The sequence below is a fragment of the Tupaia chinensis genome, unplaced genomic scaffold (assembly GCF_000334495.1).
Source record: "Tupaia chinensis unplaced genomic scaffold, TupChi_1.0 Scaffold000132_1, whole genome shotgun sequence".
Classification (NCBI taxonomy): domain Eukaryota; kingdom Metazoa; phylum Chordata; class Mammalia; order Scandentia; family Tupaiidae; genus Tupaia; species Tupaia belangeri.
Genome location: NW_006159601.1, coordinates 1,301,119 through 1,315,905, shown reverse-complemented (window position 1 = coordinate 1,315,905; position 14,787 = coordinate 1,301,119). Strand labels below are relative to the sequence as shown.

The following is a 14,787-nucleotide window of genomic DNA, read 5'->3' as shown; positions in this document are numbered from 1 at the left end:
GGCCGCGGGCCGTGGCGAGCGGGGCGGCCCCGAGGGATCCCTGTGAGCAGGACGCCCGCGCGGACGCTGAACGTTTGCGCGAGCACGAGGCCTGCTCTGCAGCCGCCTCAGGGCAGTTTCGGTGATTTGAGCGTCGCCGTCCGCCCCGCGTGGCTGCGTGCCGTGCGAGTGCCCTGGAGGCCGCCGATGAGATCCCTATGCCGGCACAGGCTGCCCCCGGGGAGGTACTTGGCGGAGCAGATCTTTAACAGGGACGAAACCTCCCTCTTCCGGAAGCTGATGCCTGGGAGAACCTTCCTCCGGGAGGAAGCCACCTCTATGCCAGGTTTCAGGGCCCTTGAGAACAGCGTGGCAGTCTTGCGAGGGTCGGTGTCGCAGGCTACAAGTGGAAACCCTTTGTGATCTAGCACCGTGAGAGCCCCAGCGCCTTCGAGCGTCTTGGTAAGCACAAACTGCTGCTGGATTACTGGAGCGGTAAGAAGTCGTGGACGACCAGCTCCTCTTCCAGGATGCCCTCCTAAACTGGTGTACTAATGAAATGAAGTCTCATTTGAATACTCCTGCACATCCTCCTTTTGCCGTGATCTTTATCCCAATATCAAAACTGTGTTTCTCCCTCCACACACTGCCTGTTTGATCCAACCAAGGGGTTAAGGAGTCAACGCAGCTTCCAGGCTCACTGCCTGAGGAGGACCTTTGTGTGGGTTATTGCTGCAACTGCGGGGGACGCTGATGTGAAGAGAAGGAACACAGCGTCTCCCACTGCATGGAGAACCTGGCCTGGGCTTGGAGTGATGTCACTGAAGAGTGTGTAAAGAGGCTCATCCATCACTTCAAAGGATTGCCAAGGATGAGGAGGTTGCAGAAGTCAACAAGACTGAGGTCCAGGCAGTCATATAACTGGGGGTGGGTGAGGGTGACAATGAGGGGTTTAGCCCAGCAGAAGCGCAGAGCTAAAGCAGGGGCAACTGAAATGGAAACTGCAGAAGAAGAAGAAGATGCACCACGAGCATTCATAGTGAAAGGGTTAGCAGACGCTTTTGCAGATCTCAGTAAGCTCCTTAAGCTTGAAAACGGGGACCCGAACACTGAAAGTTTTTTAATTCATGGAGAAGAATGTTCATGGTGCGTTATATGCCTATGAGCAAATCTTTGATGGAAAAAAGAAACTACCAGGGCCACGTTTCTGGAAAGATGCCTCGTGAGGAAGAGCTTCAGTCAACTCCTTCAGGAGGCCCCAGGAGGAGGTGCCGCGATCACAGGCATGACAGCTCTGCGCTGTTATGGCCCTGAGGACCTTGCAGTGGGTCAAGGTGTGGAAGTGGAGAACAGTGGTATGGAAGGGACTGACCCTGAGTAATGTAAGGTGCTGTGTGTGTCTGTCATAGTTTTTATCAAAAATATTTTTAAAATAAACAAACAATGGAAAAAATTTATGGACTAAGGAAATAAAATATTTTGGTACAACAATACAGTGTGTGTGTGTTTTAACTGTTATTACTGTAGAATGAAAAAAGATAATAAACCTTAAACACTTTATAAAGTAAAAAGTTAATAGTAAGTTAAGGTTGATTTATTATTGAATAAAGGGGAGCGTTCCTGTAAACTTAGCCTGCATGACAGCATCTGTAAAGCCTACAGGAGTGGACAGCAATGCCTTGGCCTTCACACTCACGCCATCCGCCCGGACTCACCAGAGTAGATTCCAGTCCCGTGAGCTTTGTTCACAGGCACCCTCTTTTTATATCGTGCTCTGTGGTTGTCTTTGCTGCGTTCCGACCGTGTAGACATGCAGGGTGGGCACTGTGTTAGGGTTACCTGCGCGACTCAGCACAGCAGTGCGCCCCTAGCTGGCAGCCCCTGAGTGGAAGGCTGCCCTGTGCCTGGGGGGTGACGGCCAGTCCTCCATATGCATCCCGTGACTCCTGCACGTGGTGAACTCACTGAATCGTGCATTTCTCACAGTGCATCCCCTTTGTGAAGCCGTGTGTGACTGGACTTGTTTCTGCTCCTTTGGAGAATATGGACATTTTAGGGCCAGCAGGTGGCACGGTGGCTAAGGCACTGGACTCCCACATGACTGACCAGGATTTGCATTGGACCCAGTGGATTAAAAATGGGCACATGTGCACGCATGTCCTAAATCCCAAGAGGAAAATGGGAGAAAGGATTGTGGTGTGGCTATACGCCCTTGGGGGTGATTTCTCACTTTCCCTTTCTCTGTCTCTCTCCAGTAAGCATGCGCCTTATGGCAAAAACCTAAGGGGGGGGGAAGAATATAGAAGTTTGTGAGGTGTTCTTAAGGGAGACTTCATTATTGAGTTGCATTTAGAGTGTGGATGTATTAATTTGGAATATAGTGCTGAGTGACACCTGTGGGCGTTTTGAAAAGTGACAGAGAAATTCCACTTAGCGTCACACTGAGTTATTTAGATATTTACAGAGTGTGCACTCATTGGAGAGACAGAGGCAAAGTGGGAAATCCACCCCATTCTCTTCTCAGGGGTATGCACACACATGTGCCCTGCATGGTTTTCAAGCCACTGGGTCAGGGCTTGAACCATGGTCGATTATGTGTGAGTCTAGTGCCTTAGCCACTGTGTCACCTGCTGACCCCAGCGTCACCTTTTTAATTATGTTGATTCCTTATAGAGCCTCCCTTTTATGCAGACAGGTGGGGGTAAGTGCTCCCCTCTGAGAACAGCTCTGACAGCTGTCTGAAATGTTGGCCTTGGCCAGGATGCTAGGCCTAACCTAGCTCAGCACATGCAGGGTTAGGGGAAGCCTGTGCTGCAACATCACGTTTGCAGTCCCTGGGGACTTCGTGGCATGGCAGAGTTACGGCTGATGATTTTCTCTGGGTCGGTTTGACTGGACCTGGAGGGCACCGCCTCCCCACTGTGTTCACACCAGGTAAGGTGGCTTGGGTGTCCACCTCTCCTGCAGAAAGCGCCTCTGCTGAGCCAGGGCTCATTGGCGGCCAATTCTGATCTTGTCCCACTCTGCCATTAGGAGGGAGGGCCAGGGCCGGCTGCAGGGGCGCTGTGGTCATGCAGCACAGTGATACCAAACCCGGGGAGGGTCTTTGGTCTGAGTCCCGGGGTCCTGCACGCACCAGGCACACGTGCCTGCGGTCCGGCCTGGCGGGGCTGGGGTAGATCACAGCAGGAAGAGCCTGTTGAGGCTGCCTGTCTCTCCCTGTCTGTTTCTCTCATGGGAGAAATACATGGACCTGAAAAGCATATGGCCAGAGTACAGGAGAGTGTATCTGACATGGGGTGCTTTGGAAACGGCTGTACTGTGCGCCGTAATGCCGCTCGTGCTGTGCGCTTCCCTGCCCTCGGCGGCCCAGGCCTCTATAACCACACCCAGGCTGGGTGGCTGATAGGCAGGACTGACTGCTCGCAGTCCTGAAGCTGGAAGTTCGAGTCCAGGCGGCCCCGGCCCCTGAGGACCTACTTCCTCAGTCCTAGAGGCCGTGTCCTACACAACGAAGGGACAGACGGCTCTCTGGGGCCGCCTTCGCCCGGCGCTGCTCCCGCCTGTGAGACCCCAGCCCACACCCTACCCCCCTCCCAGAGGGCACACCCCAGTACTATCCCTGGGGGCACACGGCCGTGCAGACCGCGGCAGCACCACCCAGGCCCGTGTGCAGTCAGTGGCTGTGCCCTCCCGAGGGAAGTCGGGCACCACAGCTGGCTGCGGGACTAGGTCCAGGTTTCGTTTTTATAAACAGGAGCGGCTGCATAGAGTCAGCTCAGGTACACCATGGCGGGGAAGCCCACCGCAGAGGCACCTATGCCGGCTGCTCTCGCACCTCTGGCGGTGAGCCCAGCTCTGCCTGGGGCCTCACCCTCTCCCAGCTGGCATGGGGAACTGACCTTTTCTCTGGGTGAAGCGTCCTCAGGGCCCGGGACTCCGGTCGTTTGTCCTTCACTGTGGGAGCTCAGCTCACGGCCGTCTGTTGCCAAGCGTACTGTCAAGGCCACTCAGCCACAGGCCGGAGAGGCTGGCTGTCGGGTGGGAAGGTGTGCTGGGGACTAGTTCATCCTTGTGCCCGTCTGACGGTCCACACTTGACACACGCCGCTCAGTCTGTCTCAGTGGCGGGTCTAAGGTGCACCTGCGGCGTCCCTGGGCTCCATGTCGGTGGGGGGCCTAAGGTATACCTGCGGTGTACCTGGGGCGCGTCTCTGAGTCACCACTCCAGCGTCTCAGCAGCTGCTAACCCTGTCTGCGACAGGCAGCAAGAGGGCTTGTGTCCCACCTCCTGGTTGGTGCAGGCTGTCGCTGTCCCTGAGGAAGGGCACGGAGGTGCAGGGCGTGACATGGGCTTCAGCTTTCTTATTTCTGCATTGGTTCAGTGTTTCACGCTGTATTTATGGTGGTCAAGGGCGCTGGACTCCCATATGGCTGCCTGTGGTTCAAGTCCTGGACCTGGCACCTTGCTTTCTTGCTTTCCCTCTCTCTTTCTCCTCTCTTGCTTGCTCACTTACTCTGTCCCTCTTTGGTCAAATGAAAATAAATACATAAATACTTTAAAAAACAAAACAAAACTCAGGCGGCCTGTGTCAGGGAGGGTAGGCTTGCAAACACACAATGGCAGCCAGCCCTGGCCCCTTTGGGGAGCTTCTCCTGCCCACGTGGTCCTGTGTGGCTGTCTCTGTCTTTGTCTCTGTCGTGTCCTCTCCACAGAGACTGCTTCCGTCTTGTGCTGTCTTCCTTGCCATTGGACCAGTGGGTCTGACAGGAGGTTACGGGCCCCACCCAGGGCACACGCTCCTGTGTCCACGCCCTCCCTGTCCCTGCTGCCCTGCTGAGCTGGGCTCCAGGAGTACGCCCACGTCTTAGGGAGGCTCATTCTGAGTCCTCCTCCAGAAGGCACCCACTGGGCACAGCACCCAGCAGACATGGAGTGTCTCCTAGCACTGTGAGCTCTCCCACTGGGCGCCCTCCATCAGAGCGTGATAGTGGCATGGAACCACGGTTACCATGGCAGGACCCTTTCAGAAAGGAAGCCACGTGGCGAACATGGTCCACAGCCGTTCTGAGACCCTGCCTGGGGCCGGGGTCCTGGTTGGACCCGGATTCTGCTGTCGGGAGGGACTCCCTTGTTTCTGTTTCCTGCCTCTTCTGAAGTGTCCCTGCAGTATGCTGCAGGCTACCTCCTGGAGCGACTGACCGGGGACTGAGAGAGGACGGTCTTGGGCTCTCAGTGTGGCTATCTCTGCTCACTGGTTCTGTGGTCTCCTCACTCCCTGGATCTCGAAGGGTGCTTGTCTGAGCAGCAGGAACCCGCTTCCCTCCTCTGTCTCCGATCTGCCCCTTCCATTCCCCACATTGGTTCTCCCAACTGGGTGAGGCCCTGAGGTTACAAAGAACCGTGGCTTGTGGGTAGGTGACCATCCTGGTCACTGTGGAGAGGCCAAGCCCTGATGGTCCCTTGTCTGTCACCGCAGCACCTTGAGGTGCCCCGTGTTCCCAGTTGGAGCCCTTATGTGTCTGCACACTGAGGGTTTTATGTTCGTAGGAGGGTGCGTGTGTGTGCGTGTGTGTGCGTGTGTGTGCGTGTGTGTGCATGTGTGTGTGAGAGAGAGGAGGGAGGGAGGGAGAGGGAGAAGTGCTCCGGACAGGGCCCGTCACGCTCCATGGCCTTTCCCCAGCCCTCCAGCTCTGCATGCCGAGTTTGGGCACTGGCTGGGGCTCGAAACCACAGTCAACTGATTCTACAAGAATCATATTTATGGCCATCTGACTTCTGATCAAAGGGAAGACAGGTCGAGGGTCAGTTAGCCAACCTGGAGCTCAGGTCCTGGAGAGAGATGAGTCTTCAGAAGGTCGTGGTAGATGCATATCATAAGAAACATGCATGCATTTCGGATGATTTTTACGACAAAAAAGCTAATACTTAAATTCCATTTTCTGCTGTGCCTTTCAAAGTCCCTTCACACAGACAGGCACGCATGTCTCATGACCCTTCTGCTCGTGTGGTTTAAAGATGCCTGGGACAGGGGACTGAGGTTACCAGTGAGCGCCTGGGCACAGGAAGTCCGTCACAAGGAGCTCAGGACAATGCAAGAGTACCCTGGGCCAGGCCGACCTCAGCTCTGGGTGCCGCCACACCCTCCCCTGCCACGCTTCTGTTGCTGGGAACACCTCCCTCCTGGAGCCCTGGGGACACCTCGCCTGCTCAGCACACACTCCATTCTGCATAGCCCCTGGGCCAGCCGTAGTGACAGCAGTGTTGGGGGCCAGGCTTGGGTGGCGGCTCCTACAGAGTCTCAGAGATGCGTGCACGTGCAGCCCTGAGATGCCGGGTGGAGCTCGGGGTCGGCCCAGATCTTTCTTCTTTACCTGGGGCCTCAGCTTTCATCCCATCCTTTCACTGCAGTGCCATTCACGTGGATGCCTGTTCATGTGTCTGAACACGTGCATGCAGATGTGTGAATATGCATATGTGTGCACATGTTTCTACATGTGCAATCTGGTGTCTGAGATTGTGTGTGAGTGTGTGATTGTGAGGTTTGTGTGTGTGAAATTCTGTGCGTGTGTGTGATTCTTTGTGTGTTCACATGTGCATGTGATTGTGTGATAATAAGGTTTTGTGCATGCATGTATGTTTGAGAGTTTGTATGTCTGTATAGCTGTCTGTGTGATTGTGTGTACCATTCTGTATAAGATTTTGTGCTGATGTGTGAGTGAGAGTCTGTGCATGTGATTATGCATGTTGTGTTTGTGTGAGTGGGTGTGAGATTGTGTGTGATTTTCTGTGCAGGTGTGTGCGATTCCGTATGAGGTTTTGTGCATATGTGAGAGTGTGTGTGAATCTCTGCATGTGTGAGATTGTGTATGTGTGTGTGTGTCTGCAGGTGTGAGATTGTGTGTGAATCTCTGTACATGTGTGAGATTGTGTGTGTGAATCTCTGCATGTGTGAGATTGCGTGTGAATCTCTGCATGTGTGATATTATGTGTGTGAATATGTGTCCATGTGTGAGATTGTGTGTGTGTGAATCTCTGTGCATGTGTAAGATTGTGTGTGTATGTGTATGTGAATTTCTGTGCATGTGGAAGATTGTGTGTGAATCTGCATGTGTGAGATTGTGTGTGTCAATATGTGTGCATGTGTGAGATTGTGTGTGTGTATGAATCTCTGCATGTGGGAGATTGTGTGTGTGTGAATCTCTGCATGTGTGAGAGTGTATGTGTGTGTGTAAATCTCTGCATGTGTGAGATTATGTGTGAATCTCTGCATGTGTGAGATTGTACGTGAATCTCTGCACATGTGTGAGATTGTGTGTGTGAATCTCTGCATGTGTGAGATTGTGTATGTGTGTGGGTCTCTGTATATGTGTGAGATTGTGTATGTGTGTGTGTGAATCTCTGTACATGTATGAGATTGTGTGTGTGTGTGATTTCCTATGTGCATGTGATTCTGTATGTGTGCATGTGAGTGTCCACGTGCGGGTCTGTGTGTGCGTGGACCCTCTCTCCTTTCCTGGCTCCTGTGTTCCTCCACAGCCGACGTGTCCGTGGCTGACTGCAGGTTTTTCCACCAGGGGCTGGTCGCTCCGCTAGTTGGTGCGTGCCGTTGTGGCTTTATCCCTGCAGGCTTTGCTTTCTCAGGCTCCGTGTCAGCCTGTTCGTGGCTAGGACAGGTCACGGCAGACATAGTGACAGACAGTAATGCCAGATCGTCACCTTGGGGTTCTGGAGAGCAGAGGTCCTGGTGGGCCTGCTGGCTAAGATCAAGGCGTTGCCAGCACTGCTTCCCTGTGGAGGCTCCAGGAACCACCTTCCCTGTGCCTTCTCCAGTTCACAGAGGTGGCTACGCCCCTGCCTCGTGGCCCTTCCTCCCTCTGCAGAGGGAACGGCAGTGAGCAGAGGCCTCAGGGTGCGCCTTCCCGGCCCTCCTCTCCTTTCCCACACTCAAGGACACCGTGTCTACACCGGCCCACGCAGGCTGCAGAGTGGCCTCTCTGCAGGGCACTGCTTGTGGCCTCCGCTCCCTTTGCCATGCAGCACACTGGGGCCTGGCGAGGTGTGGACAGCCGTGCACGGGGGCTCCAGTCCAGCCTGTGTGGCTTGTGGGTCCTGTCCTGCAATGTGCACAAGTGCTGCAGCACACGCCCGCAGTGGTCGGAACTAGCAGAGCACGTGTCCTGAGGCCTCCCTCGGAATCCACACCCTCACGGGTCTGTTTCTGCAGTTACTTGGGACATGCTTGGTTTGGAGCCTAGAGAAGGCCATGGGGACGGTCTTGGCGTGGCCTCACCACGCTCTGACACTAACGCACGCCGCCTCCGTAAGTGGGCCTCACGCTGCTCGGGCAGAGACCTTGGACTCACCTGGGCTCCTCTGACCTGCTCCCCAGCACCCCACCAGAGCACCAGTCCAACTCAGAGCATGTTCTGCAGCCCCAGCCTGGCCCAGGCTGCTCGAGGGCCATAGCAGGACCCTGACATGAGGGCCTGCAAGGGCTGGGCCTGTCTGGAGCTCTGGGTCCTGTCGCTGTCCAGCATGGAACGCGTTTCACCCAGGTCTCTGCAGCCAGAGTGGTCTTGCCTGCTGCGGTCCCCACATCCCTGCATTTCCCGCCCTTCTCCTGCCCTCCCTGGCCTTCGGAGCAGAGTTCTCCCGCACCAGTGGACGTGGGTGTCCGGCCCGCACCTTGGCGTACTCCCAGGCCTGTGTGGATTCTGCACTCTCCTTTCAATACTTCAGGGGCCTCTGATGCGCTTTTGAAGGCTGGCCCCCACGCCCCGCATCTGCGTTGCTGTAAAGCAACTTTATTTTCCGATTCTTGTGACCTGGCGGCTCACTGGTGGTGTCTGCTGGGACACCCTCGGCTCCCTTGACATGCAGCACGGTGACTCTGTGGCCCTGTGACACAGGGACACTGGGTGTGGGACTTTGAGTCAGAGCCCTCTCTGACTCTGTCACCCTGTGCTGGGACGGACGGTGCGGGGCTGGAGCCCTCCCCCACCCCTCCCTCCTCCCTTTCTTTGCTTTTCTTTTGTTTGTTAGAGGGTGCCCGGAGGACTGGGCGTGGTGGCGCCTGCCCTATGGCAGAGGGTGCCCGGAGGGCATGGTCATGCTGCAGCTCCTCCCCACACAGCCGGGGCCCTGGGCACACGTGTGCATGTGGGCTGTCCTTCCATCCCTACCCACGCTGTCGCGTGCACATGCGGTGTGTCTTTCAAGCTACCCCGACTGGGGTTCACACCCAGTAGCTGGCCATGCGGGCTCGGGCTCCTGTGACCACTGGGCGCTGGCGTGGAGTGGGCTGCCTGCCTCACTTGCTGTCTGATGGGTGACAGGCTTGTTGCTTGCTCGGCCTTGGCTTTGGCCTCTATGTACTCCCTTGAAATCTACTCTCCTTCCTTTAGTTTCCAGCCAAAAGGCTCCTGGTAGGGACGTGCCCTGCTGTTTAGGACTCGCAGAGGGTTAGCTGGTCAAACCACGGTGGACTCAGGGTGCCAGGCAGCTCGCGTGCAAGGGTCCCAGCAAACTGGGGCTGCTCGCCCGGAAATCCAAGCTTGAAGTTCTGAGACTGTAGCCATGGGCATGTTCTCCCAGGAGCTACTACGAATGAATGCCTCTTCCGTGTCGCACCCACCAGAGGCTGGATCCACGTTAGTCTGTGCTGAGCTAGAAGCTGCTGCTTGTCCGTGTCCCGCCGTCACGTGCAGTGGTCCTGGTAGCTGCCCGCGTGCATTGTCTCGCCCACTTCGCTGTGTCCATGCACGGCCTGTGCCTCAGAGCCCCACAGCGACGTCAGAGACCCCCTCAGTGGAGGGAGGTGGCTCTAGGTTCAGGGCACAAGTCTGTTTTCACAGGTAACACGGTTTTGGCGTGGAAAGATTGCTGTCCTTTAATGTCGATAGAGGTGCATGCACCCACATGCACACACCGCCACCAGGGGTCAGCGTGTGACCAGCCACGGATCCTCGAAGTGGTAGAAGCTGCCCCAGCACAGACGTGGGGACCAGCCAGTCCCTCTCTCCTTTTACAGACCGTCTCGCTTCTGTGGGGACAGTGAGGGGCTGGGGCACGGAAGAGCTTCTGTGTGGCCGCTGTGGCCCTTGGGCCCCTGTAGGGTGGAGAGGTTCTCAGTGGGCAGAGCACGCATGGCCCTGGTTCTGCACACACGTCTGCTCTCCAGGCAGACCGTGGCTGCCCCTGCCCTTGGGAAAGCCCCTCCCAGACATATGGTGTGGAATTGAAGGAGCCCCTCCCTGCCTGGAGGGTGGTACTCAGGTGGCCCCTTTCCCATTCGCATCCCCATCCCTGCAGCTCTGTTTTATTTTATTTTTTCTTTTAAGAGGTTTGTGCTATAGGGCGCATGCGCTCACCAGAAAGACAGAGACAAAGAGACAGAAAGCGAGAAATCACCCCCCAGAGGGGATGACCACGCCGCAGTCCCTTCCCCATTCTCCTCTTGGGATCTTGGGCACGCATGCACACGCTTCTGGCGTGAGTTTAAGCCACCAGGTCCAGGGCTCGAACTGCAGTCAGCTACATGGGAGTTCAGCAACGTAGCCATTATGCCAGCTGCTGGTCCCTCCCTGTGGCTCTTCATGACTTTGCATGGGAACACCCACCCCAGGGCTGTGGCCCGGATGGCAGCTCATCTTGCCACAGCGAAAGATACTGCTGTGTGCATGTCCGTGTGCACAACTGTATACGCAGCCATGTGTGCATCTGTGTGTGTGTCCGTGTGTGCGTCCATATTTGTAGCTGTGTGCGCAGCTGTGTGCGTGTCTATGTGCACGTCCATGTGTGTGTCTCTGTACACAGCTGTGTGCCCCAGCCATGTGCATGTCAGTGTGCACATCCCTGTGCACGGCTGTGTGCACAGCCATGTACGGGTTTATGTGTGCAGCTATGTGTGTGTCCCTGTATGCAGCTGTGTATGCAGCCAGGTGTGCATCCATGTGCCCTGTACGCATCCATTGTGTGTCTGTTTGCAGTCGTGTGCGCATCTTTGTACACAGTCATGTGTGCATTCGTGTGTGTGTCTCTGCACCATCCGCATGCGCATCTGTGTGCACATCCCTGTACACAGCTGTGTGTGCAGCCATGTATGCATCCATGTGCACAGACTTGTGTGTCCTCGTATGCAGCCATGTACGCAGCCACGTGTGCATCCGTGTGCCCTGTATGCATCCATTGTGCACCTGTATGTAGTCGTGTGTGCATCCCTTCACGTGGTCATGTGCACATTGGTGTACATGTCTGTGTGCGTGTCCCTGCACACATCCGTGTGCGCATCCGTGTGCACATCCCAGTACACAGCTGTGAGCGCAGCCATGTACACGTCCATGTGTGCAGCCATGTGCGTGTCCTCGTATGCAGCTGCGTATGCTACCAGGTGTGCATCTGTGTGCCCTGTACGCATCCAATGTGTGCCTGTATGCAGTCGTGTGCATCCCTGCAGTCATGTGTGCGCTCGTGTGCATATCCGTGTCCCTGCACACATCCATGTGTCCATCCATGTGCCCATCCGTCCATCTGTGCAGCCACGTGCACGTCTGTGTACGCACCCCTGTACACAGTCCTGTGCGTATCCATGTGTGCAGCTGTGTGTATGTCCTTGTATTCGTCCATGTGCACAGCCGTGTGTACTTCCATGTGCGCATCCATGTATGCAGTTATGTGGCAGCCGTGTGTGCACCCATGTGGACTGTGCATGCATGTGGTCCCATGTTCTGGACGGTCAGGTCGGGGCAGTGAAGCCAGGGTGTGGTTTGGATGCCACACTTCCACCAAGAGCCAGAGGGTGGGGCTTAGCAGACCAGGACAGGACGGAGGTCACCCCATCTCTGTGGAACACTGTGGAACATGGCTGAGTGAGCCAAGGACACCATGGGCAGGGTGAGGGCGAGCACGAGGGTGTGGCCAGGCCCAGGGCGTGTGGCCGGCAGCGGGTGCTGGCAGGGCCGTCGGTCTCGGCAGTCCTGGGAGGCGGTGCTGTGGGCAGCTGTCAGCTGGCAGTGGTGACCAGCACCACAGCGTGAGGGCCGGCGGGCCTGGCAAGGGCCCCTGCTGTGGTTGAGGACAGCACGGTGGGGTGGCTGAGGACCGTGCCCGTTGGGAGAGCACTGGCCTCCTACCTAGCAGGCAGCCTGGTGAGTCCTCGGGCACTTGGGAAGGACTGCGACGTGTACACAGGAGGTCACAGGACGGGGAGGCCGGGCAGAGGGGGGCATGTGATGGGGAGGCCGGGCAGAGCGGGGCACGGGTTGGAGAGGCTGGGCAGAGTGGGGCACGGAATGGGGAGGCCGGGCAGAGTGGGGCACGGGACGGGGAGGGGCAGCTGCACGCAGTCCTGGGAATCCAAGCAAGGTCGGGAAGGGGCAGTCATGGCGCTGGGTCTGGGTCTGTTTTTTTTTAGCGTCGTGGAGGGGACCTCCGCTCTCGCAACTCCTGCCCACTGTCGGGCTGCGGAGTGTGTGGATGTGGGCGGACGGGCAGCTGCGCGGGCCTGCAGCCCTCTGACTCGTGCTGTGTTTTCAGAGTGAAGATGGACGAGCCCCAGGGCATGTCCCCAATCAGGGGCTGCTGCGGCAGGGACGTCGTGGTGGAGAGATGCCTGGTGGAGTCCAGGGAGTCCGCGGCACAGGTCCAGCTGGCCTGCAGCCCACGACACTGCGCCTTCCCTCTGGACGGAGACTCACTGTGTGTGTGGGGCCCTGCGGGTGCGGCCCAGGTGGGCACGAGCTCCGAGATCCCTGGCCCAGCGTCCTGGCCTCGCCCGACCATTTCCCCAGAGCTGGTGGCCGTGCTCACTACCAGGTCTGGGGGAGGTGGCCATGAAACCATAGCAGTATGTTAGGTTTTAGTTTTGGAAAAATAAACTGGAATCACTTAAAAAAACAAATCCTTTGGGAACCAGCAGTTAGCGTAATGGCTCTGTCGCTGGACTCCCACGTAGTCGACCGTGGTTCGCGTCCTGGACCCGGTGGCTTAAACTCACGCCGGGCGCGTGTGCGTGTGTGCCCAAGATCCCAAGAGGAGAATGGAGGAGAAGGGATTGCGGCGTGACCATCCCCCTGGGGGGTGATTTCTTGTTTTCTGTCTCTCTGTCTCTCTCTGTCTGTCTGGCGAGCGCACGCGCCCTATAGCAAAAACCTCTCCAAAAACAAACAAACAAACAAAAAAACAAAAACAAAAACAAACCAAATCCTTTGAAGAACATGAGCAAGAAAAGGTTTCTCTTAGCACCGTCAAGACCCGTGTGTTCTGATCTCGAGTTTGACCCCTCACTTTGTCAGCCAGGTATGGGACATGCGGGCAGGGCAGCCGCTGCCGCGGGTGGCACCCTCTCTATTGGTTCCCGTGTTCCCCATGGTGTTTGCGAGACCCTGCTGAGTCATCCTGTGTCCCCATGTCCTTTTGGTGCGGTCCTCCGGTCCTAAAGCAGCGCCTCCCCATTCTCTGTGGGTGCTGGCTGTGTGTCCATTCTGGGCTGCCAAGCCATCCTCTGGGGTCTCGGTGCACGCAGTCCTTGAGCGCCCTCGCACGTGCTCAGCGGGTGGCCCAGTGTGGCCGCTGCGTCCCAGCGCCAGCCAAGGCCCTCCTGACCCCTGTCCCTCCTGGTGGTGCGGCCACAGCAGGAGCAGCCTCTGCATCTTCCTCTTGGCTGGAGGGGCTCTTCTCATTCTGCAGACATGAACTTCCTGTCCCTGGAGATGGGCCGTCCATGTTGGTCCAGGTCGGCGTGTGCCAGCGTCGGCTCTTCCTGTTCTGAGTGGTGCCCTGCTGGGTGGGCTGTGCTCTCGTGTGCCGTGTGTGGACTCGGGCCATGTCCAGCGAGGACGGTCCCGAATGAGTGCCGTGCTGTGTCTGTGTTCTGTTCCGTTTGCCAAAGGGGATGTGCTCACCAGAGACTGCGAGAGGGACGTGGTGAGAACGCAGCCCGGGGTGGACACCTGCAGGCCCTTCTCCAGTTCTCACCCCTCTGGGGTTTTGGGCAGTCACGCACCGGCCTGGCGGTGTTCCCCAAGCTGCTGCGACAGACTGCAGCAGCCCTGTGGGCCACGTGGGTTGGCCGGGCCTGGCCCGCTCGTGCTCTCGGTGCCGGCCAGCGAGCTGGTTCTGCCAGTGCTCCAGTCCTGACACGGCGCCAGTGGGCCGGCAGCCGTGGAGGAGGCGTGACCTCCTGTGCTCCGCTGCCACCCTGCGCTCCGCGTGTTTGCAGCTTCCATTCAGCTCATCCACGTGCCGTGGCTGACGCCTCCTGGGCTCGGCCCTGGATCGCCCCGCGCTCCTCATCTGAGATCTCCCCCGGCTTCTTTCCGTCTTGGTGGACGTCAGCACGGCGCCCATTGTCTCCACGCTCAAGCTTCCTGTCGTGGCCGTCATGCGTGTTGCCTGCGTGGCACCCTCACAGTGCAGCGCTGCTTGTCATAGACAGTCGTCTTGACACGCAGGAGAGACCTGTGCCCTCCGCCGTGCGGCTCCGTGCGCCCCACCCGAGATGGTCACTCCCAGTGCTGTTGTGTTGTGTGGTTTTGAACAGTGTTCTTCTGCGTAGAGAATGCTGGACTCCGATTTCTCTGCACCCCTGACGGTGCTCCACGGTTTTCCTGCGAGCGGCGCCGTGGCTTTGCACCGCTCAGCTGGGCGGGCCCCTCTCCTCCGCTGGTCTGCGGCTTCCCGTTGGGCGCTCTGAGCAGTCTGGTCAAGACACCTGTGGTACATTTTTCTTCCTAGGCCTTGTTCTTGGGACTCAGTGCTTAGGAGCTCTCATCGCATTTAGATTGTTTCTTTAGTGTCTTCGCCCTC

The 14,787-nt window shown here is 57.2% G+C and overlaps 1 protein-coding gene across 1 annotated transcript in view; it reads left to right on the top strand.

Annotated features, from left to right (window-relative positions):
* Positions 1–11,977: 11,977 nt before the first annotated feature.
* The window catches only part of WDR27 (WD repeat domain 27), a 65,569-nt gene continuing 62,759 nt past the window's right edge, over positions 11,978–14,787 (top strand). The window contains exons 1-2 of the mRNA XM_027770419.1: positions 11,978–12,128; positions 12,517–12,709. Coding sequence (XP_027626220.1) covers positions 12,524–12,709 — 186 coding nt within the window. The 5' untranslated portion in view covers positions 11,978–12,128; positions 12,517–12,523. The remainder of the gene's footprint in view (positions 12,129–12,516; positions 12,710–14,787) is intronic.